Genomic DNA, 25216 nt, shown 5'->3' with positions numbered 1-25216 from the left:
ATGGGATAAGGCTCATGAAGAAAAGGGCAAACATACAAAATTTCAAAAGATGTGGCTTGGTCCTTTTCAGATTGTAGAAGTCATAGGCCCATCAACGTTTGTGTTGCAGGATTTAGCAGGTAGAAGGGATTCTTTGCCTGTTAATGGACAAAACCTTAAAATATATTTTCCATAGAAGATTATTCTTCTATTTTGTAGGATAGTTTTAGTTTTTCTTTTCTTTCTTATAAATAAACCAGTTGTAGATGGTTACTACAGGGGTTCACAAAAAAGACACCAATTCTCTATCAGATTTTGATTTATTTCGCTTGTACAAGTAGTAAAATTTTCGAAAAATCTGATCTTTATTATTGACAGATAGAGTTACTTTAGCCTAGATATGATACTAGTCTCAACTTCAAAAAATTTGATGAAAGCAACCTTTAGCGAAGAAATTGTTTTATATCAGCACAATGAAAGGTATCAATAACAAAATAAATATTCTCTGTAAAACTGCTGTTTTCAAACTCTATTATTGTCGTCCAGAGCTTTCTTAAGGAAAAACAATGATTTCCTCCCTGCTAAAGAAAATCGCAGCATTCAGGGGAACAATCCGAGAAAACACTATATCTCAAAGAATAAGAGGTCTCATCACGAGCCGGCTTATCATGATCACAGATATTATAACTTGCTGACTTTGCCAATACTGTCCACCAAAACAGGGCAACGACTCAAGATTGTTGCAATCAAAAGACAAGGGGTCTCATCACGAGCCAGCTTGTTCAGCAAAAGTGTAAATCAAGTGAATGACTGTGTCATAATTTGGCCACCAAACCAAGACATTGTTCTTTAGAGAGTAAAAAAGGAAAAAGTGTCAAAATGGGTTTTTCTCTGAAAAGTTGTAAATAGCCTTAAGCAGGATAAATGATCATTGCTGGGTAACAGGCAACCCTGTCGAGGCTATGGACGCCTGCTGGTAGCAGAGGCTCTACCTACGACAAATGAGCATATTTTAAAAGCCAGCACACAGAGAAGACCTTATTTTATCTTTAAAAGACCAAGTAATGGCTTATGTAAATGCAAGGACAAAGCCTGAGGAAGCAAACAATTGGAATAGAAAAAGGTTGAAACAAAATATCATTGATAGGATAAGGCATAATGTACTTTGTCTGTCCATAACAAAATTTAGACTTATGAAAATTTTTCTGCTTTGGAAGTTAAAATTCAATAGAAAAGCAGAGATAACTGGTTCTTTCCAGTGAATCGCCATTGTTGTGGCCACCAACAACCCCCCTCTTTGTTTGGTATTAGAAATAACACCAAACAAATGGGGACCCTTAATAAAAGTCCAAAAAAAACATTTATGAAATTTTTTGTATTCAACTCCTTAAAAGCTGTATCGCATCGCGATGAAGAGAATGAAACATTTTTCTATGAGCATAATAAACTGCGAAGAAGCGACGCGAAATTCATCGCATCGCATATATTATGAAGCGCCCTTAAAAGAAAAATCTTAAGAAATCTCCGACGACCGATATGCGACGTCGCATATCGCAACATCGCGTAAGCAGCACACAATGATTCAATGACTAAGCACGATCTGCGATGCTGCGATCTGCGATGAATGCGATTTGCGATAAATGCGATCATAAATTTCTGCGATGACACATCTTGACAACGCGATCCGCGATGCTGCGATGTGAGTCGCAGAAATCACCCATCACAAATTTTCCTCGATGCAGTATCCAAAGAAAGCTGTCCGTAAACCAAAATTGGGCGCGCGCCTTAAAAGAAATTAATGATTGTACGCTAAAGTATTCAAGAAGGACAGTTTTGTGTTTTTCGAAGAGTCAGTTCGTTATGAGTGTCATGATTATGCATTCATAAGAGCTTAAAGCTTTCATGTCAATCTTTATTATCATTACTCTTTTCCTTTGCGTAAACTGTAAGACAGGAAATAACATGAAGCAATGTGCAGGAAACATCTAAGGAAAAGGGGAAAGCGTCAATGCTTGGAGAACAGAGAAGAGATCCCTTCAGAAACGGATGCCGCATGCAACAGGACCACAGATTCCAGAGTATCACTCAACAGATGCTGATGTCAATAGGCCATCCAAAACTCAGAGTCAAAGGCGCACAAAAGCAGCATGTTTACAAAAGATCCTGAAGCTTATGCTGGGTAAAGCAAAAAGAAAAAGGCGCTAAAGAAGGAAAACGCACCAGAAAAGCCCGGAACAAAGAACGGAGGCAGTTTTCGATGCAGAAAATTGTTCAGAGAGCAAAATCCCTAACTTGTTCAGTCATTCGCAAGGCCGGAAACCGAAATAGCAAAAGCAGAATCAGTTGAGAAGAATTTGGGTTATTACCAAGTATACACGCAGTGAATGCACCCAGCCAGAGGAAGATTCTCGAAAATATCTTCTAGTTTACCAGAAAGTGGTGCCAGCGCTTGTTATTTCTATTTTCATAGCTCAAACGAAAGCAGAAGGTGACCAACCGACTCTTCCCAGGCGAATATTGCATGCTTGCAGCACTAAGGAGCAAATACATAAATGGTTAGGAATTAGATTCAATTTTTAGAAATAGTTTTGCTTTAGCAGAAGGGCGGTCATTTAAAACCGTATCCTAAATTTATGTAATTAAGTTAATTAGTTAGCAGTATTTAAACCCTTCTCATGCATTTAGAGAAGGGTCCAGAAATTTGTCAAAAAACTTGTCCTCAGAACATGCACTTTTGCACCCTCGGAGGGGGTTTTGATGAATGGATGGATCAAGGTTTATTAATGTTTGCATTTGATATCTGCTACTGATGTTGCACTTCTGTACTCTTAGTAGATGTTAGAGCAAGGAGAGATAAATCATTGTTGCTTGAAGCTTATGAGTGGAACCAGTCATAAATGGTACTTTTATCTCTTGACTGTTTCTGTTTATATTCTTAAAGTGATATACAGTTTTTAGTTGTTTATATGTTACTGCATGAATGTATGAGTTACCATTTGGCACTTTTGTACGGTGGAGTCATTTATTTATGTTTGATATATGAATAACTTATTATGCGATATGCTGTTCACAACTGTTTTGCCTAACTTTTTATGCAAAGTAGTTTATCTTAATTGATTTCTATTCTTATGATAGCTGAATGATCTTTATTACCAATTATTGTTTGAAATCTCTTTAGATCGCATAATAGAAGAAATTCACCCCGGGTTAGCGTAGATTAGATGTGTTGTTTCTCATTAGATTACAATAGCATAGAGTTAGTTTAGAAGTTTGAATTAAATTAGCTTTAAGTACTCTTAGATCAGCATCATCCAACTCTACACACACACACCCTTAAATTGGGAAACTGGTCCCATTATCCCCAGTCGGACCCGCTATACCAAACGGATAAGGAGCTGCCAACCAAGGTCCGGACCGGGTGGGTATCCCCCTTGTTGTCGACCCGATTTTCGGGGCTTCAACAGTGCCCAAGAGCTATGACAAGCTACTTTTCTCTTGTTGTACCAGTTTTTCCATGCATTGCTATACATATTTTGTTGTTAGTGCATATGTGTGTGTGTGTGTGTGTATGCATGTGCACCAACTGCCACCTTTCCATGCTCACACACCTTGCCTTGTTATGTCCCATATGTTACCCTACAACTGCTCACACACCTTCAAAACTCCTATCAATCTCATGTGTTAACCCAGGACACAATTTAAACATATACATCAACATGTTTTTGATAATCAGAAATAAATACATGGAATCAAATGATAAAGATTTACATCTTAAATCTCGTGCTTTTTGTGAGAGGCATTGTACAACCCACTCTGGGGGAGATGTTATCACGCTAGATTACATTACATATAGTGGGGGAGATGTTATCACGTTATATTGCATTACATAAAAAGAAAAGAAGAAGTTATATTTAATATTTAAAAAATACAAGTCAACTTTAAATTTTAAAAAAATACAAATTTACAGTAAATTTAGATTTATGTTTTTGACTTTGAATTGGAAATTAAAAAACTAGTTAATTTTACTACATGAAAATAATAACAATAACATATATTTACTTTTGATTATGCGTTGGTCATGGAATCTATTCATAATTCATTGCATGCAGAGTACAATGTTACTCTACAATCTAATATGGGTGAGGTAATTGTCGCAAATTAAGTTACAAAAATAAAACTAAATAAATAAATAACTATGTATATACATATATACATGACAACATTTTAAAATAATGAACTAACATAAATCCATTTTAAACATGTATTTACATAAATCCATTTTAAACATGTATTAGAAGAGATTAAATTTATTAAGGCATGACTCTTTTATCAGGAGTCATCGCGGCTTGTTTTCAGAGAAGTCTAAATGTTTTGTTACATCTTAAAATGGAACACAAATCAATCGCAAGTGTTAAAAATGGCAAGGAAATCTTAGATTTTGTGGAAACAAATCATTTGGGTAAAGTCAAAATTGCTTCAATCGACAAAACATGAAAGTGGATTTGGGTAAATGCAAAGCAATATCAGGGCATTTTAAGGCACAGGCTTGCTCGCCTTAAATGGGAACAAAGAAGAAGAAAACAGTTATAGGGAAAGAAATAAAGAAGAGCATCAAAAATAAAGAAGAGTCAACCATTTACAGTCCCACATCGACACGTCTTGGTCATCGAATCTCTATGTCCAAGAACTGATGAAGACTAGGACAAGGCTAGAGATTTTGGAAGCCAAAGAATAGGAAATGGACTACAAAATTTCAGAGATTAGATTTGCAAATCGATGTTTAATGGAAGGTAATATAATTTTAAAAGAACACGTAACAATGTTACAAGAGGCTCTAGAGGCAGGAAAAAAAGAATGGAAAAGAATGAAGACAACGTGGCAAACCATGAAAGAATCAACAACAACAAACACGGATGTGATAATTTCTAAAACAACTCAGGTAGATACACAAGTATCTCAACAAACAGACCTTTCGAAAGAGAAGGCAAAAAAGAACAATAGGAAAGGCGGTAAAAAAGAAATCAAAGCTAGAGTTGAAGACGCTAATGGTTACATAAGGACAAAGGAAGAAGAAGATGCAAGTGCTCTTAGAGAACAAGAAAGAGAACACAAAGAAAGAAAGGACAAGGAAACAAACTTTATTATGAGGGGAATAAGAGGTTATGGGAAGAATGAATGTACTCTCAATTTGACAAGAGATTTTCTTAAAGAGAAACTACATTGGAAAGGGAAAATTTGTCAAGCAAGGAGGGTGGGGAAGATATGTGAAGAGAGGCCTCGACCCATAAAATTCACCATGGCAAGCGTGTAAGACAAACACCATCTCTTGGGCTAAAAGAAACTCTTGAAAGACTCACACTTCTTCCTAAATGAAGATTTAACAACAAACAACAAAAGGAGAGAAGGGAAGAAGTGGAGAAAAATAGAGCAACAAGAAATGAAGGGAAAAGGAAATGGTTGTATAATGGTAAAGCAATTATTGCAGTGTTTGGGCCTCAAGGAAAAACAAGGAAATAAGCTAGCAATAAAGAAAAAACATAGAATTCGATATGAGGGAGGAAAACAACAAGATTAGTATGGATGAAAAGGGGTGAAGACTCAAATTTGAGTCTTATGTGCCAAACTGCATGGCAATCAAATCCTACCCAGGTATACCTAAGTTTGATTTGTTGGAATTGTAGAGGTTACCCTTGGAGAAGGGGCCTGTGTTAGGGCCTATTGTGGAAGACAGAGACATAATTTGTCTCATGGAAACTCATGAACATGATGGTTGCAAAACTCTCGTGTTTAACGATTATTTGAAGTTATCGGTTTGGAACAAGGTAGCAGAAAATGGCAAAGGGTATGGGGGAATACTAGTTTTAGTGAAAGAAAAAGAAGGCCATCACATTCAGTTAATGAAAGAAGATGCAAATAAACAATATTTATGGTTCAAAATATCAGAGAATGAGAATCACATAAGAATTGCAGCATGCTATTTTGCCCCTTAAGTCTCAAAAACTTACAAAAATAAGGGGCTAGACAGCAAGGATCCATATGCAACTTTAAATCAAGATATTGTTGCATACTCTCAGCAAGGAGAAGTTCTTTTAGTGGGAGATTTCAATGCTAGAACAACAAATCAACAAGCTAGTATTCTTTGTTGCAAAGAGGATCACAATCCTATTTGGCTCACTGAAGAGGAGAATCCCCAATGGGTGAGGTGTTTAGAAGATGACAAAGTTAGCAATCATTTTGGAGAGGAGTTGCTTACACTATGTGGTGCTTTCAACTTAATTGTTTACAATGATCTAGATATATGGAAAAGGTCTGGGAACTTCACTTGCAACACATACAATGGGGCAAGTGTCGTTGACTATGTGATTTGTTCACAAAGCTTGATAGAAAAGATAGACAAAGTTAAGATTGGAGAGCATATTTGGGACTTAAAATCATACCATAACCCAATTTATATAAAGTTATCATGGTTAGAAGAAAGACAACATAGGAGGAAAACCCAATGTTCTTAGCAATCACTATCAAGGGGCAAAATTCTTCTAACACAAGAAAATTGTAGTATCTTCAAGACAATGTTAGAGAGATTAATTCAGAAGGAGAAAATTGGTTTCAAAAGCTTCAACAGTGATGAGTTAACATATATAATTCAAAGTGCACTTGAGAAGTGCAAAAGAGCAAAAAATAGGAAACCAGAATCAAATTGCTTTCCTGTAAACGCTTGGTTTGATGAGGAATGCAAAATGGAAAGGAGAACCTTGAAAAGGGTAGGCAAGGAGAAGATGAATGTAAAGCTATATAAGCATATATTAAAAAGGAAAAAAGATGAGTTCATGCAAACAAGGCGAGAAGAGTTAATATATCTAGGCAAGAATAACCCAAAGCTTTTCTAGCAGGAACTTCAACCAAGGAAGAAGCAAATCAAAAATAATATTACAACCAATCAATGGTTTGAATATGCAAGACAACTCTATGAGAAAGAATCAGAGGCGGAGCCACCCCGCGCCCGCCCCCCCCAAGATCAACACAACTACAAAGCTCTTCACATTACAGGAGGTGGAGATTGGAATTAAGAAGCTAAAAACAGGAAAGGAAAAGGACTTGGTTTGAAGCAAAGTATCTAAAATGGGGAATGAACACCCTTGCACCTCACATCATGGAAATATTCAACAACACCGTTCAACAAGGATTCCCAAGAGATTGGACAGCTAGCCTAGCAATACCCCTTTTTAAAAGTGGAGACATTAATAATCCTTCCAATTATAGAACCATTATGATCAATCCTTTGTTTGCAAAGCTTTTCGGCAGCATGGTAGAAGATAGAATAAATAAGTGGAAAGAAGTAAAAGAAAAGAGGGAAAAAGGACAAGCAGGTTTTGGGCCGAGCATTCTATAGTGGATCATGGTATTACGTTGAGACACATTATTGAAAAGGTTTAGGAGAACAAAGAAGAAGTATTATGTTGCTTTGTTGACTTCAAAAAGGCATTTGACACAGTCCCTAAAGATAAGTTGTGGCGTAGAATGGAAGAACTTGAAATTCCTTTGCATTATAAAGCCAATGTCCATAGGCTTTATGAAGAGGTGAAAGTCAAAATTAGAACCTCAACGGGTATTTCAGAAAGCTTTCGAAGTGACATTGGAGTCAAGCAAGGTTGCCTTCTATCCCCTACTCTTTTTGGTTTATATATTGATAATCTGGAAGAGTGGCTAAATCTACAAGGTGGAGATGGTGTTTAGTTGGGGGAGTTTGTGATCAAGCTTCTTTTATATGTTGATGATCTTGTATTGATTTCTAAATCGACCCTTGGATTGCAGATGCACATATATGCCCTTGAGCATCTTTGTAGAGCAATGGAGATGCAAGTCAATACTAGCAAGACCAAAATAATGATTTTCTCTAATAAAAGGAAGCAGCGTCAACATACGTTCTTATTTGAAGACAACATTCTTGAAGAAGTAAATGAGTACAAGTACCTCGAGATTGATTTCAACAACAAACTTAATTGGGAGGACTGCAGAAAGAAGAGAATTTTAGGAGGTTGGAAAGCATTATATGCTCTTCAAAACAGATGTAGAGAGGAAGAGTTATGGGACTGAAAAACCATTAAAGTGATTTTTGGACTCCTAGTTTGTCTAGTGATGCTATATGAGTGTGAATTGTTGGCTAGCAGCACCCTCGTCTCAAAATGGAAACAAATTGAGAAAATCCAAAAACGTTTGATCATGAGCAAGTTCAAAATAAAAAATTTGGTACCTTATGAGATAATGTTGAGTGAAATAGGAGCAACTCTCATCGAAACAATTGCTATGGTGCGGCTCATAAGATATCTAAAAAGAATTGAGCAAATGAGAGTAGGTAGATGGCCTAATGTTATCTTTAATGAAGGCATGAGTGAAAGAAATGAAACATGGATGATACAAAACTACACATGGATGCAAAAATGGAATATCTACCTCAATGCATGTCCCACAAATAACAAGGAGCTAAATAATTTTGTTACGGAGAAGTTTTGTTAATGGGTATGTGGAAAAGAGTTGGGTAGAAAGAAGTACTACATTGAGGAATTCAACCCTATGTGTGATCTACAACAAAAAGAGTTCATTGGAGCTAGCATTCCGTGGAGGGCAAAGGTTCTTATTGCTCAATTAAGAACTAACTCGCATCAACTTTGGTGTGAAACAAGACAGTGGAAAAGGCCTAAAGAAGCTTGGGAAGAACAAGTGCGTACATTTTGCACGTCTCGGGCACTGTTGGAAAAACATTTCATTTTTTGTTGTGATGCATTCAAAGACATCATAAAAAGTTATGGGAATATGTTAGCATGTGTTTTTTGGCATTGTCTTTTCAACTAGGAGATTGTTGGAAGATTGGGCCAACTCATCATCAATTTGAATATGAAAAAGATTGAATTGCAAAAGGCGAAAAAAAGAACTGATAATCCCATAGACTATTTTTTTTTCAGTCTCATAAACATTAAAATATGAATAGGTCAATAAATAACATAAACAATGCAAAATTTATATTAAATTTATTTTTTTATCTCTATATTTAGTAAATCTAAATTTAAGATAAATTTACATTAATAAGAATATCACATTTATCACATTTAGAATATTCTAATAATACAAACATTACATTTAAAAAATATATAAATATAAATTTACTTTTGATTATGAAATAATTTTAGATATAAAATAAAGATTCACTAAAAAAATCACAAGAAAAACAATAAATATTGATTCTTATTTATAAGTTATTATTGAAATAAATAAATAAAATGTTTTTATTAATTGACAACCAATAACAAAAAGATTACTCTATTTAAAATTAATAACATTCCAAAATGTTTCCTAGTCCTGCTTTATAGATAATAAGTATGTACATATATATATATATACATAAAAAGCATCCTTAAAAAAGTTAATTTAAATTCATTTTAAACCCAAATTAATTGAAGGAGTAATTTTTTTTTAATATATATGTTTTTTACAATTTAATAAAATTAATTGAAAAAAAATGGAACCTTTCGATATTTATAAATCTAAATTTCAAATAGTTTACACTAATAATTGATATAATTTATTAAAATATATTAAAAATAAAACTATTTAACAATACCACATTTAATTTAACCTAACATATTTAAAATAAATTAAAAACTAAAAACAAAATTCCCTGAAAACTAAATTGAATGGATCGTTTGGATAACCCAATCTCCACCATACCGACCTTAGCCGATCTAGAGAATCTATAAGTTCGTGCCGCTCCGGTCGAAAGTCTCTCCTGAACACCACACCAATTCAACGGCGAAGCAACCGACCCCCCTGAAATCCCCTTCACACGAATTTCTGAGCTGGGGCCGGTATCGTGTAGCAGCAGGATGATGACGCCAAGGTTTATGAATCCCCCCTTCGACGGAAGAACACAGAGGCACCGCGGGCCCGATGGAAGATTTCTACCCCTGGAATCGGCCCTTGAAAATCCTTACCAGGGCCTCATGAAGCACTGCACATCCCTGCTAAAGACGCTAATGAATCACAAATTTGGTTATGTTTTTAACGAGCCCGTCGATCCTGTGGCCCTTGGGGTTCCCGACTATTTCACTGTTATTACCTCGCCCATGGATTTGGGCACCATCAAGGCAAAATTGCAGGACAGCGTTTATTCAAGCCCTCTAGAGTTTGCTGCTGATGTGAGGCTAACTTTCGCCAACGCCCTGAAATATAACCCTCCTGGCGATACGGTTCACAATATGGCCAAAACCCTAAGCAGGATTTTCGAGAACAAGTGGAAGAGGATTGAGAAAAAAATGGCTAGTGTTGATTCATCCGGGATGTGTTATAACAAGCCCAATAGCCCAGGCGGTGGCTACGAGTCCAAACAAGTCGTGGTCATGACGCCTGAGAGCCTGCAGACCATTATCCAGGCTTTCATTGAGTGGGCAGACAATATTCCTGAGCCGGTTCTTGATTTTCTAGAGACTCACACGACAAGCATGGCGGACAGTGGCAAAGAAATGGAATTGGATTTGAATGCCTTGAGCAATGAGCAGTTGTGTGAACTGCTAGGCCTTGTGAGGAGCTGTTTAGAGGTCAGCGATGAAGGGTTTACAAATGCAGTGGTGAAGATTGAGACTGATGCTTGAGATGTAAGTCTGGTTTGTGGAAGATAGAGTTTATTTTTATTTTTTTGAATTTTCTTTATTTAAAACATATTTTGGTAGGAAACCTAGCAAGTTTATAGCACAAGAACGGGGGCAACCGGACCTTGGTTCACTGGCGAGGTCAATTGAGAATTAAGCCGTCTACCAGCTCTCTCCTATTTGAATGGCATCGAGTTTAAAGATGAGGTCCTGATCCAGACAACCATTTGGGCTATTTGGATGACCGTTTAGCCATTGGATAGCTGTTTGGGTAGTTTTGGGTCAAACACCTTCCGGAGCGATCTTCATGCTGTTCGAAAACCCCGAATCTCTGAAAAAAGTTTGAGGCATTATCATGCTATTCCCTGCGTTTAGAGATTTCCAATGAGTTATCCTGATCCTAATTCAGAGTTCGGAGCAAGGAGTTATGGCCAGAAAATTGTTCTCGAAGGTGTTGATTCGAAGCTGTCAAAATGGTCAGCTGAACAGCCGAATGGTCATCTGAATGGCCCAAATAATCCAATTGGTTGTCTGTATCAAGCCAGTTGCAAGATCTGGATGATTTGGTTGGATAGTGACCACTCACTTGGTACCTATTCTGAAGGAAGTATGTTGCATGCGTCCAGCCTAGGTAACCAGAAACCTGATCAAGAGACCCGTTTGTTCTGTTATTGTTCCCGTCTTGACTTTATTAGTACGCTAATCAATTCTTTATTCATAATATATGCTGCCGAGGGGGTGAGGTCATTTTTCTATCTTCCAAACCCTCAAGGTACATTCTTGTTTCGTTTTTTGGTTTCACTTTCTGTTTCTCATTTCCTGTTTATGGTAACACAATAGACTCTTGGTTTTTTTCCCTGTTTCTGGTAACACAGTAGACTCTTGTTTTTTCAAAGCATTTCCCAAAAAAAAGGTGAGATCATTTTTCAACTTCCAAACCCTCAAGGTACATTTCTTGTTTCGAATTTTTTTTTTCATTTTTTGTTTCTCATTTCTTGTTTTTGGTAACACATTAGACTCTTGGTTTTTTCGAAGCACGTAAAAAAATTAGTTTAGTATTTGTTTACTACTGGTATAGATTTATTTTTAATTTCATATTTTAGTTTACTATATAAATTAGTATAGTATTTGTTTACTATCCGTATAGATTTATCTTTAATTTCAGATTTATCAAACTTGCGAAGAATTAAATCTTTGAAAATGCAAATCTCTTTTTAACAGAAAACTAAGGACTCACGAGGGACTCATGAAGTCGTGTCATGAATTATGTTTGAAGTAACATAATGTCAATCTTGCTTCCAACTTTTGCCACTTCATATTTTTCCAGTTTCTTTAGTCCCAAGTTCCAACTGTTTGGAACTTTGCATTTCGAGTTTGGCTGTTAAAGTATAACTCTGTTTGCTAGTCTGTCTGAAGTTTCCTTGCAGTACTATATTGCTGATTGTTCTCAATAATATCTTTACATTTCTGCATCCAGTTGTTATCAGGAAGCGACCACGACTGTCTGTGCAATTCAAAGAGCACCTCAAAGGGTTGTTTTTGTTGCTTTCAAAACCCTGAGTTTCTGATCCTGTGCCAAAGTTTTGATCAATTTTATAATTTTTTGGTTTATGCTATAAAAATCTAATTTATAGTTTTCATCAATTTTATACGTTTTTTGGTTTGTGCTTTAATAATCTATCCAGCAACTTGTGAAAATGAAGAAGATTAACTTCAGCAGTGATTATGCATGAAATGTTCACAGTTGTCTTTACAAATCAATGTAATTGACTTCCAATTTAATGCCTTAAAAATTGAAGGTACAGTCTTTACTCTGTTGTTACTGGCTGTATTTTTGGCAAGATTTAGGGGTATATCCAACAAAGACTTGGCAAATAAAAATGATAAAATTTGCACTAACACACACATACATCATACATATAATGTGTATCATGCATAATTACCAAGTTTGCCCCCAAAAATTCAAAATTTCAATAATTTGATTAGAATGTGAATAGTTTGGTGCAATTCGATACAGTTGTCATATTGAAGTGAAACTTTTGATAATTCCATTGCCAACTGAAACATATACTATGTGAGAAGTTACAGAGTTAGACATCCATCTATGTGAGAAGTTACAGAGTTAGACATCCATCTATGTGAGAAGTTACATAGTTAGACATCCATTGTTAAACAGCCATCTCGAAAGTTATCGAATTTGTAAGGTTTTTTCAATCTGCTGCGGTCGATGATGTAATTTTCCTCTTGGTTTTAAAACAAAGATTTTTTGAGATGCATTTCTCGTCTGGAACTTTCAAACATTTAATGGTAAACTTTCGATGTTCTGTTATCTCCAAATGACTGTCAATTTGGATGGATAAGGGTAAGAGGCATTATGGTGATGATGGGTTGATGAGAAAGGAAGTGGGTCCTTGGATGGGTAAGGCTAAGTGGGCAGGGTTTCCCGCGAAAATTCACACCTCTTATGCTGGTTATGTTGTCCAGGGTTACAGGGTATGAGAACGAGCAGAATACACCGCTCCCCATTGAATATGTGTAGCCAAATTAGATCCGGGGATCAAAGCATTAGACTGCATTATTCGCGGCACCTTGTGGAATTGAACGATGGAGCACTTCTGTATGAGGACTTTATACAAAACATATATTTATAATGAAACTTCTAGAATACATGTAGTCCGTAAGACGTATACTCCTGATGTTTTCTGTTGTATCATACTAAATTCGAGCTTGAATATCAATTTGAATTCAAACTTGGTAATTATGCATTGCAGGCTCGAACCATGAACCTCTTTTGTATGAGGTCTTCATACAAAAATGTATTTCATTTCTAATGAAACTTATAGTATACATCTAAAATGGTTTCATTTCTCATGAAACTTATATCTAGTCTTTAAGAAGTATACTCCCGATTTTTTTTCTGTGATGAAAATTTTCGATGTATACTCTTATAGTATATATCTAATCTTTTTCTTATATATATCTAATATTTTTCTTATAGTATATATCTAGGCTTTTTCTTATAGTATATATGTAGTCCTTAAGAGATACTCCCGAATTTTAAAATTTTCATCCAAATTTTAATTGTATCGCACTGAATTTGAAATTTGAACTCACAAACTTGGGAAGTACGGGATAATGCAAAGCTAGCACATCACCAAAATTGTTTAATTAAGTTCATACATAAGAAAATGCCATGCAGCAGATCACTAAAATTGTGTAATAAGTTCATACATAAGAAAACACCAGCGCATTTGGGATTATAGACCATGGCATGAAGAAAAATTGAAAATACTGACGAGTCATATATCACAGGTATCAGAAGCATGAACCCTGTTGATTGCCTCTGGAGTATGCTCCACATTAACTCCTACAACAAAAATAATGTCTCAGAAAACTAGCTACAAAATTGCTGTATGTTTGCCCATGAGAGTGTGCTAAAGTTTTTAAGATAAAAACTTTGAAAATATGGAGAGAGATCATTGTTGCTGTATCAGGGCTGTGTGACAAGTGTGGTCTGAGAGTGCTGGGAAAATGCTGCAGAAAGTGCCTCAAGAAAGACTTCAAAGTCTGACTAAAGGGTATTTGAAGCATTGTAAAATTGGGCATTGTTACTACTTGCTTTGCATAAGAGGTACCATCATAAAATTTACCCGCAGATTTATTGCTACACTTGTAGACAAGGCTGTTGGAGAGGATTTGCATGCTCAGGTCTTACCAAGAGAAGAGATCTGATCGTGGATTTCTTGGTCAGTTATTGGAGAATGTCCAGATCTTAAATCTCTGTGTGAACTCAGTCCAATCATTGGGAAATCAAAATTTTATTGGTATTTCTTCTGAGGATTGTGAAGAGATTTACATATGATTAGCATTTTCAGACAGTTTTCATTCATACAGCAATTCTGGTTTTGTCTAAACTGAACACTCTTGATGAGGGTTTAGTGCAAAGGTCAGTTCTGCTGGACAAGTGATTATAACCTTCTGTAGCTGATGCGGTTGTGTGGACATCCTGACCTGAACATCAGTTTTTTCGTATTAGAAGATCAATACGAAAAAACTGATGTTCAGGTCAGGATGTTGATTTCAAGTGTTTGTTCCAGTGTTCCATGGGTGCACCCCATGTATCCTATGCTCTGAGGATGCATATCCCATGCTCTGAGAACATCTCATGCTCTCAAAACGGGATGTTTGGAGAAATGTTTCCCCGTATCCTTTTGGGGAAACACGAGGAAACATCTCCTGATTGTAGGGGAAGTGTTTCTCCAAAAAGGCGATGTCTGAGCACTCCCCTCCTCCAAAAGGGGATGCGTAGGCTCTAGCCCCGAGATTTTTAGTCAATATAGAAAAAGGAATAAGGATAGAGTTTTAAGGAATCCATTGTCATTAATTGTTTTAGGATGTTTGGGAGTGGTTCCAACCTCATCAGACTTCATATGGAGAAAGTGGACTTAACAGAATTTCATATCCTATTCAGAATGCAGCAGACTTAACATTTTGCAGGGGATTTAGGATTGCAAAGATTATAGCATTTCCACTCGATTGTTATTGTTGGAATTTTATCATTATTATCTTTATATTTTATACTTTTAGAGATAGGGACCCTTATTGTCACGCCCCCAATTCTTTTTTCCTTAAATTGGCTGGGTGCAGTACCGCCTAAGTTAATAACTTTATCCATCGTTAATTAACTTTACGAACTACGCCTTCAACAATTCATAATAATCATGAATTAACATTATCAATGTGCAGAATCCATCAATAATATAAGAACAATAACAATCCAACAATATACAAGAAGTAATCTTTTTATTATATTTGAGAAGATTACAATGACCGGGAGCGAACGCTCCACCGGCGTTTATAAACAAGGTTGGGCGCTACCCGTGCAAGAGCGCATGGCACGCTCACCGCAACCTTCAACCGAAATACAATACAAAGTTTACCAACCGGGTGGGCGCGCCTGTGCCCGACCCACACTACACACATAAACTTTTGTCGATGGGTGGGCGCACCCGTGCACACCCGCGCTCGTTACAACCAAGTCCGTGCCAACAATCAGGGGGCGGGTGCCTACCCGCGCCCTCCGTTCACACCTCAACAACAAGTGCGTTCCCCCTTGCCCGACTCGGCAGGCGCATCACCGAACGCCCACGACCTGCGGTAGACTTGCGCACTCCTTTTGTTAGCAGAGAGATGCAAAGTTGTTGTTGCCAAATGAGCGCACAACACAAGAGTTTATACGCTCCATAACAAGAGCGTCGGCCTTCAACCGGCCGACCTCCCAACGTACAGCTAGCGCCCCAAACGATAATCAAAACGCCCCTCCTATGAGTCGGCCCGCCTTCGTTTGCTTCGCCCAACCTGCCCTATAAGTGGAGCACCAATCTGTCCGCACAATATATGACTGCGCCTCATCGTTGGAGCTCGCACTTTTCATGCCTTAGACTAATTTCGCGATGGGAGGAGCGCGCGCGCCCGTGCACGTAATCGCAGGGCATTACATCCTCCCCCACTGGAAATCATTGTCGCCCTCGACAATCCCGATCGTCTCAACAGCTTCCTGTTGTACTTCTCGATCTTATCCTTCCATCTCCAAGAGTCTTCCCATTCCCAGCTTTCTTCCTCCGGTGCATTCTTCCATCTGACAAGAAATTCCTTTCTCATGTGGCAACCAACTCCTGTAGTTCTGACGCTCAAAATCTTCTCCAACTCCAATTTTGGCTTGTCCACAATTCCGGTTGGTCCTCTCGGCGGTTCAACTCTCTTTGGATGGTCTGAATCAAGTCTACATCTCTTCAACTGACTCACATCAAAAACTAGATGCTTCATGTGCATATGGTGCGGAAGGTCCAGCTCGTAAGCAACTTCCCCCACTCTCTTCTTCACTCGGAATGGTCCCTCATACTTCCGTGTCAGTTTGCTTGCAGTCCCCTTGGCTGGCTGAAACTGCTCCCCGGTAATCTTGAGAAACACCATATCTCCCACACTGAAGTGTGCCTCCCGTCTCCCACGATCAGCATACTTTTTCATCCTCCTTGCAGCATCGTGCAAGCGTAACCGTGCTAACTCCAAGGTCTCCTTCCAAGCCTTCATGAACTTCTTCGCATGAGGACTCCTCAAGAAGCCTCCCGTCACTACGGTATGCGGTGCAACTGGCATCTGTCCATTCACCAACTCAAATGGACTATACCCCGTCGCAGAACTCTTTTGAATATTGTAGCTAAACTGGGCAATATCCAAGAGTTCAGGCCAATTCTTCTGATCAACCGTCACATAATGTCGCAATTAGTCCTCCGGCAGTGCATTGATCCTCTCGGTCTGCCCATCTGTCTGCGGATGGTAACTCGAACTCATCAACAACTCTGTCTCGACTAACTTGAACAATGTGGTCCAAAATCTGCCTATAAAACTCGGATCTCTATCCGACACAATGCTCAATGGCATCTCCCAATACTTCACTATGTTCTTAAAGAACAACTCCGCAGTCCGCTCGGCTCCACATGGTATCTTTGTAGGAACAAAGACAACATACTTGGAAAAATGATCAACCACGACCATAATCCCATTATACCCCTGAACCTGTGGCAATTGAGTGATGAAGTCCATCAAGACATTCATCCATGGTCTCTCAGAAATCGGTAAAGGCTGCAACAGTCCTCCTTGCCTCTGAGTATCCGATTTGTCCTGTTGACAAATGATGCACATATGTACATACTCCTCTACATCCTCCCACATCTTCTCCCAAAAGAATCCTCTCTCGAATAATGCCAAAGAGCGACGCATCCCTGGGTGGCCAGCCCATGGCGAGTCGTGGCACTCCTTCAAAAGGTGCCTCCTGAGTCCAGATGACTTTGGAACATAGAGTCGGTTTCGAAAGAACAAGAACCCGTCCCGTAGAAAGAACTTTCGTGTCTTCCCCTCCTTTATCTGCTTCACTATATTCTGCGCCAAAGTATCGGTTTCAACACTTTCCTTGATCTTATTTTGCATCTCTTCTGACATCTGAACTCGACTCCTACTCCTAGTTGCCCGGTGTTCTCCCTCCAATGCTGCAAGTTGTCCCTTCCTGCTAAGGGCATTTGCTACCGCATTGTGTCTTCCTGGTCTATACTCTATAGTCATGTCGAATTCTGCCAAGGAGTCCTGCCAACGAGCTTGCTTTGCAGAAAGCTTCGGTTGTGATGCAAAATAACTTGCTGCAACGTTGTTAGTCTTGACAACAAGCGACTTCCCAATCAGGTAATGCCTCCACACATGAAGACAGTGGATGATGGCAGTCATCTCCTTCTCATGAATCGGATACCTCCGTTCTCTATCCTGCAACTTCCGACTCTCGTACGCCACCGGATGCCCATCCTGCATAAGAACCCCTCCTATAGCAAAATCTGAAGCATCTGTGTGTACCTCAAACGGTCTCTCGAAGTCAGGCAACTTCAGTATCGGTGCTGTAACCATCCTCTTCTTCAAGTCATCAAATGCCTCTTGACATTTGCTCGTCCAACTCCACCTCTTGTCTTTCTTCAATAGGTCTGTCAGTGCCGATGTCACCTTGGAGTACCCCTCTACAAACTTTCGTTGGTAGTTGGTCATGCCCAAGAACACCCACATCTCATGGACATTCTTCGATTCAACCCAGTTCTCAATCACCTTCACTCTGCTCGGCTCCATCCGTATGTACCCTTGACCAACAATATGCCCAAGGAACGAAATCTCGGTCTAAGCGAACACACACTTAGACTTTTTCAAGAACAACTGATTTGCCCTCAGTGCCTCGAACACCACCGCCAAGTGCTTCTTATGATCCTCCATGTTGTCATTGAACACCACTATATCGTCCAAGTACACTACTACGAACGAATCCAAGTATGGTCGTAGGACATCATTCATCAAAGTGCAAAACGTAGCAGGAACATTACACAACCCGAATGGCATAACAAGGGACTCAAAGCTACCATACCTTGTTACTATCGCGGTCTTCTTCTCGTCTCCTTCAGCTATCCGCACCTGATAATACCCATGCCTCAAGTCCAGCTTGGAAAACACTTGGGCTTTCGCAATCTTGTCAAAGCAATCAGCAGCTAATGGCAAAGGATACCTGTTTCTTACCGTCTGCTTGTTCAATGCATGGTAATCACAGCACATTCGTAGCTCATTCGAATCCTTCTTCCGCTGGAACAATATCGAAGCTCCATAAGGGACCTTGAAGGTCTAATGAAACCTGCATCAGCTAACTCCTTTAACTGTCGTTTCAATTCCTCCAACTTAGGCCCTGACAATCGATAAGGTGCTTTAGCCGGGGGTTGCTTTCCTGGCTCAAGCTCAATGCTATGGTCCATTGCACGCCTTGGTGGAAGTTTCTTTGGTAGCTCATCAGGCATCAAATCTGCATATTTGGTCAGCACCTCGGAAATCTCGGCTGGAACAGGTGTCCCCACTCCATCACCTTCGACATCCTTGAACATCACCGCATATGTCTCCATATCTGACTCCTTCATAGCCTTCTCCAAACTTAGTGCAGAAACATGCTGCACCTTGACTTCCCCCCTTTGCCTATGAGTGGGCAAAGTCCAAGTTTGTGTCTGTCCAACCAGCACCACCTCATCACAGAAGGGGACAACAATAGCCTTGTTGCCCTTCAAGAAATCCTGTCCGAGTATCATATCAAAGTCGTTCATCTCCATCACTGTGAAGTCCAACTGACCCTTCCAGTCTTTTATCTGCACAGGTACTTCGTGTACCAACCCTGCCACTTTAGCTCTAGAGTTCACTGCCTTGACTTCCACATTCGATGGGAAGATCATCAGTCCAACCTCTTTTGCCAACTGTGTCGTCATGAAGTTATGAGTGGCCCCGTGTCCACCAGAGCTTGAATGGTCTTGCCATGAACCATCAAGTCCACGAAACCAAGACTGTTCATCCATGATTTCTCCATAACTTTCCCTTGCATACATGTCTGTTCTTTGCGTTCATCATCAAGCAATGGCTTCACTCCTTGTGAACCTGCTCTGATACCACCTGTCACGCCCCCAATTCTTTTTTCCTTAAATTGGTCGGGTGCGGCATCGCCTAAGTTAATAACTTTACGAACTACGCCTTCAACAATTCATAATAATCATGAATTAACATTATTAATGTGTGGAATTCATCAATAATATAAGAACAATAACAATCCAACAATATACAATAAGTAATCTTTTTATTATATTTGAGAAGATTACAATGACCGGGAGCGAATGCTCCACCGGCGTTTATAAACAAGGTTGGGTGCTACCCGTGCAAGAGCGCACGGCACGCTCACCGCAACCTTCAACCGAAATACAATACAAAGTTTACCAACCGGGTGGGCGCGCCCGTGCACGACCCACACTACACACATAAACTTTTGCCAACGGGCGGGCGCACCCGTGCACACCCGCGCCCGTTACAACCAAGTCTCGTGCCAACAATCGGTGGGCGGGTGCCTACCCGTGCCCTCCATTCACACCTCAACCGCAAGTGCGTTCCCCCTTGCCCGACTCGGCGGGCGCATCACCGAACGCCCACGACCTGCGGTAGACTTGCGCACTCCTTTTGTTAGCGAAGGAGAGATGCGAAGTTGTTGTTGCCAAATGAGCGCACAACACAAGAGTTTATACGCTCCATAACAAGAGCGTCGACCTCCAACCGGCCGACCTCCCAACGTGCAGCTAGCGCCCCAAACGATAATCAAAATGCCCCTCCTATGAGTCTACCCGCCTTTGTTTGCTTCGCCCAGCCTGCCCTATAAGTGGAGCACCAATCTGTCCGCACAATATATGACTGCGCCTCATCGTTGGAGCTCGCACTTTTCATGCCTTAGACTAATTTCGCGATGGGAGGAGCACGCGCGCTCGTGCACGTAATCGCAGGGCGTTACACCTATGCTACAGACCTTGACGTTGCCCCATCCCCCTTGAATTTTCCTAAAATTTAGGGGTGCTACCACACATCTTTTGTGTCTCCTTTCCCGGGCACTCCGCCATCCTGAAAACTTGGTGTAACATAGGCTCATTCATGTCCTAAAACATGGAAAAATTGAAAATCCTTGAAAGAGAAATCAATGTACATATTGTAGGTGTAAGATATTGCCATCTTGCTGTCGTTGCTAGTTTACCTGATCTTCATATGGAGAAAGCGGTCTTAACAAAATTTCATATCCTATTCAGAATTCAGCAGACTTAACATTTTGCAGGATTTTTAGGATTGGCGAAGATTATAGCATTTCCACTGGATTGTTATTGTTTGAATTTTATCATTATTATCTTTATATTTTATACTTTTAGAGATAGGGACCCCTATGCTACAGACCTTGACGTTGCCCCATCCTCTGGTGTTTCCTTTCCTGGGCACTCTGCCATCCTGGACACTTGGTGTAACATAGGTTGATTCATGTCCTAAAACATGGAAAAATTGAAAATCCTTGAAAGAGAAATCAATGTGCATATTGTAGGTGTACGAGATTGCCATCTTGATGTTGTTGCTAGTTTACCTGATCTCAATTGCCTTTGTAGCTCAAGGTATTGAGGAGAGATTTATTTTTGATATAGGATCAGCATGTACACCCTACGAAACCTAGGCCTGAACAACATATAGGTAGAAGAGATATGCGCTGGTACTTTAAAAGGAATATTGGGTATATACATACATATACTTATGTAGAGCTAGAACAAAATCTATAGCTGAGTCGACCTTATCCTATCAAGTTTGTGATTATTTTTGAAAGAAGGGCCGAACTTGCAATGTTGGAGAAAAGGGGGTTAGATTGTTTATTGGCACTACTTTTAGAGGAGCCCCAACTTATCGGGGCTTTGGAGAACTAGCGCTTGAAGAGTCATTGAAGGCAGTGGTTAGGCATTTGGGGCTTGTGCACCCATGTTTGGGAAAAAGCCTAGAGCATTTTCATGGTAGGTCAAATCTCTAAGGGACACAAGTAATGTATTTCTTTGTCTTTGAAGCTACATCCATTCCGTTACCCTTTCAAGTGTGTTGATCCTTGATTTCATATGCCAAAAAACTATATTGTCAAGCTAAGGGGGACTGATCTTCTATCCTCCATCACATTTTTCTTTTAAATCATTTAAACTTTGCTCTTCAAAATCACCTCATAGTTGTTGGATTGTGTGTTTGGGGACTTTTTGAGCATATATTGGTTGACCTAAGACTCAAAATTAACCATTGGACCCTTTGAACTCAGGCCTTGGAATTACCTTCAAAACCGAGAATCCCCTTTAAGCTGAAGAAGAGCCAGCTAGAAGTGAAAAGAGGGTTTGTGAAATGAGGTCACAGTTAGCACCCTCTGAATTACATTGGGACTTGAGCTATAGGACTTATCTCGATAAGTGCGAGATTTTCCTATAGCAATCCAGGTTGACTTGACGAGTCTAGGCAAATCAACTTGCCAATCTTGGCCAGTGTTTTAAAAGTCGGCCAGCTCGGAACAGACTCCGCCGAGTTGGTTCGAGCTGGTAAAAAAATTTTCAACTCGGTCGTCGAACCGGTTCAGTCGGCCGAGTTAAGACTGACCCGGCCGAGTCATCGCATGACTCGCCCGGGTCAGTCTTAACTCGGCCGAGTCATCGCATGACTCGCTCGGGTCAGTCTTAACTCGGCCGAGTCCGTATCAACTCGGTTGGGTCACTTCATGCGGCAAGTAAACCCCCAAAAACACAATTTTTTTTTTTTTTTTTTTTTTCTTTATGTTTTTTCCTAGTGTGGGGGACTCCAAATGGTTTTATTAATTGGTGTTTTGGTCTTTGTGGTCCATTCCCCTCTCCTAGTATTGATATGCTATTCAAATTTCATGGTAATGTTAAATTCTTAAAGTAAAAGTGACATTCTCCTTCATCCTTTTACTTAAATCTTTAACATTACCATGAAATGACTCAGGATGTTTGAGAGTGGTTCTGGCCTCATTGGATTTCATGTGGAGAAAGTAGAATTTTAGATTTCATTCAAAATCTAGTAGACTTATCATTTTTTCAAGATTTCAGGATTGGGGGATTGCAATGTTTCCATTGAATTTTGTCATGTATTAGGGTATGGAACTCATATTTAATTAAGAGCACCAATCCCTCTATGTACCTTGATGTTAGTGACATTGGTTGTCGAACTCCTCCAGGATTTGCTCCCAAACTGGGAGCTTCTGAAAATGTTGCTCCCGCTCCCGTTTTCGCTCCCGCTCCCCACTTTCGCTCTCGCTCCCAAGTAACACTGAGCCAGATGATGTTGGCAACTCTAGCAGTAGTCAGTAGTACTGGTCACAGACTTTTGTTGTAGAGGCCATTTATAGCCTCCTTGGTTATGTGTTTTTGTTTTGATCTCTATATTATCATCGTGTATGTAGTGGACAGTGCACTGGGCGCCATTTTGATATAATGGATATATTCATGAGCCTACTTTGATCATATGTTGTCTTCTATCTAAATTCTAATGCTGTGTGTTTGGAAACATGAATGAAAATCTTTAAAATTATGTGTTTTTATAAAAAATAAATATTTAATGTATTTTTTACAACGACTGAGTCATTGAAATCGAGCCAGCCGAGTCGATACCGAGTCGGAGTCAGAGTCGGAGTTTTAAAACATTGATCCTGGCTGGGTGTGCACATAATCTTTGGATCTAATTGCGTGTTGGCCATGTCAGACTGGTTCTAGCTGGGTCTGGTTCAACTACCCAGTTTTGGAGTCTGGAAGAATCAAGCTGTCAGTTCTTGGCAGAGCCAGCCAGTTCTGGTAAACATTGGCATTGATTGCGAGGGTCTGATGAGAGTGTAACTCATCGTTCCATATTTTTCGTTCTCCTCATTAATATTTCTTATTACTGTTCTGAGTAAAAACATATAAAAAGGTAAACTAACATTTATTGCACAAGTATTTACTGGTATTAAGCTTTGTAGCTTTTCTTTATATTGTTGTTGCAGAGTTCATATTTAGCCCGGAATGTTGTCATATTGTTTTGTGTATTCTTATTGTGCTGTGCTTTTTGCAAACCTCTTCAAAAATTTTGTATTTTTTTTACACTTGGGCGCCATATGTGTGCTCTCTTTTTAACAGAGTTTGTGACTATGGTTACAAAAAAACCTTTGAATGGAGAGTAGTTTTGGTAGTTTCTGCCATTCAGTTGCGGCAGAAGTCAACTGTTTTCGTCTTGAGTTTTATGTTAGAATCGTAAGATTATAACTGGTTGGTTCTAGAGATGAAATTTGCTTTCTTGTCATATACAATTTCTTCAAGAGCTATTAGATTAAAGTTCACTCCAGAGAGTGAAGTATAGCTTTTTCTGATTTGCATCTGCCATGTCAACTTAGAAAATGGAACTTGAAAAGTGTGGGTTGTATTTTTGCACCGAATCCTTTCTTACTGGTTGTGGTGCAAGCTGCTATCGATAGTGATTCCTGTGTCAACATGGGCTTAAGATGCAATATATAAAACATTCGTCCTGTTTCCATGGTATTGTTTTTATTTGCTTATGTTTCCTTTTCAAAGAATTTAATACTTACTCTTAATTAATCTCTGAATGTGTTTTTAGGCTATATTGCACTGAAGGTCCTTATACATGATTACATGGCTAAATCATGTACGAAGGGCAGTCATTATTGCTTTTAAAAATTTGACTCAATTCTGAGAAATTCTCTTTTTCTGATGGCTATATTTGCCAAAACTTGTACACATCTTCTGAAATCACTTAGTGTACTGATGTAGCCTTTTTGTCATATGGACGTGGACAGAAACTAGCTACTATTGAATTTATTAAGGGAAAAAAGCTTCCTTTTGAAGGAACTCATTTGCTGAAACAATTCTGGAAGCTATTGATAAACTGGTCAAGCAGTAAACTATTGTAGGTACAGTGTGTTTTTGCTCACCGGTATATCTAAATTGCTAATTTTTCAAATTATTTGTTTAGAGGAAGCTACAGATAATTTTCCGACATGGTTGCAAGCTTCATGAAGGTAGCACTACAAACTGCTACGATTGACAGTATACATTGCTATGTTTTGACGTTGTTTTATGGTTGATCAAAGAATCTCGTCAGGAAACTGAGAGGAAATTGGAGCTGGAAAAAACTTATCAATTTTGAATCCCGAGAGGAAGTTGAAGCTGAAATCTGGAAAAATATAGGCCAATGTGAAAGTTGTGTGTATCTGGCTTCAGAAAAGGTAAAAGCCTTGTGTTCTTTTTTCAACTTCAGCTTCATTTGACTCCGAAGTGGTTTGTTTGCACTTTGAAATTGAGATAGTCATATTGATATTATATTCTTGTTTCAACAGCCTGCAAGACGCGAGAAAGCCTAGTAATTAATTCAAAGAATTTTTGATACTGAGGGATCTCTGCTTGGTCACATAAAAATACAGGTCAAAGTAAGCCGGTTTCTTCTCAACGTTTCTTCGCAGTTTATATTGTAGGAAAGTGAAACCCTTGGAGAGCAGCATCATATGTTTATGAAAACAGGACAACTTTGTGTCTAATGGGAATGTTGGAATTATTTTCTTAAACAATTTTCGTGATTTGGGCTTTTGGTGGCTGATGAAAATGGTGATGTGGAAGTATATAAATCAACTAGCCTTCAGGAATAATTGCCTCTAG

At 39.1% G+C, this 25216-nt stretch overlaps 1 protein-coding gene across 7 annotated transcripts; it reads left to right on the top strand.

Moving 5' to 3' along the window:
- The first annotated feature begins 9698 nt into the window (after positions 1 to 9698).
- LOC149186214 (transcription factor GTE9-like) lies at positions 9699 to 25128 on the top strand. 7 transcript variants are annotated; one of them, XM_089410932.1, is made up of 4 exons: positions 9699 to 10625; positions 24335 to 24474; positions 24655 to 24789; positions 24901 to 25128. In XM_089410932.1, the coding sequence occupies exon 1, from the start codon at positions 9858 to 9860 to the stop codon at positions 10620 to 10622; it is 765 nt and encodes a 254-aa protein (XP_089267058.1). In that variant the 5' UTR covers positions 9699 to 9857; the 3' UTR covers positions 10623 to 10625; positions 24335 to 24474; positions 24655 to 24789; positions 24901 to 25128. The 7 variants fall into 7 exon arrangements, with proteins under 7 accessions (XP_089267058.1, XP_089267059.1, XP_089267057.1 ...); XM_089410931.1 differs by having other exon boundaries at positions 9700 to 10625; positions 24361 to 24470; XM_089410929.1 differs by having other exon boundaries at positions 9700 to 10625; positions 24361 to 24470; positions 24537 to 24789.
- The last annotated feature ends 88 nt before the right edge of the window (positions 25129 to 25216 follow it).

Source organism: Pinus tabuliformis, chromosome 3_1 (genome assembly GCF_031772625.1).
Source record: "Pinus tabuliformis cultivar Carrire ecotype Pingquan chromosome 3_1, CPIR1, whole genome shotgun sequence".
NCBI lineage: Eukaryota > Viridiplantae > Streptophyta > Pinopsida > Pinales > Pinaceae > Pinus > Pinus tabuliformis.
This window is presented reverse-complemented; position numbering and strand designations above follow the sequence as displayed.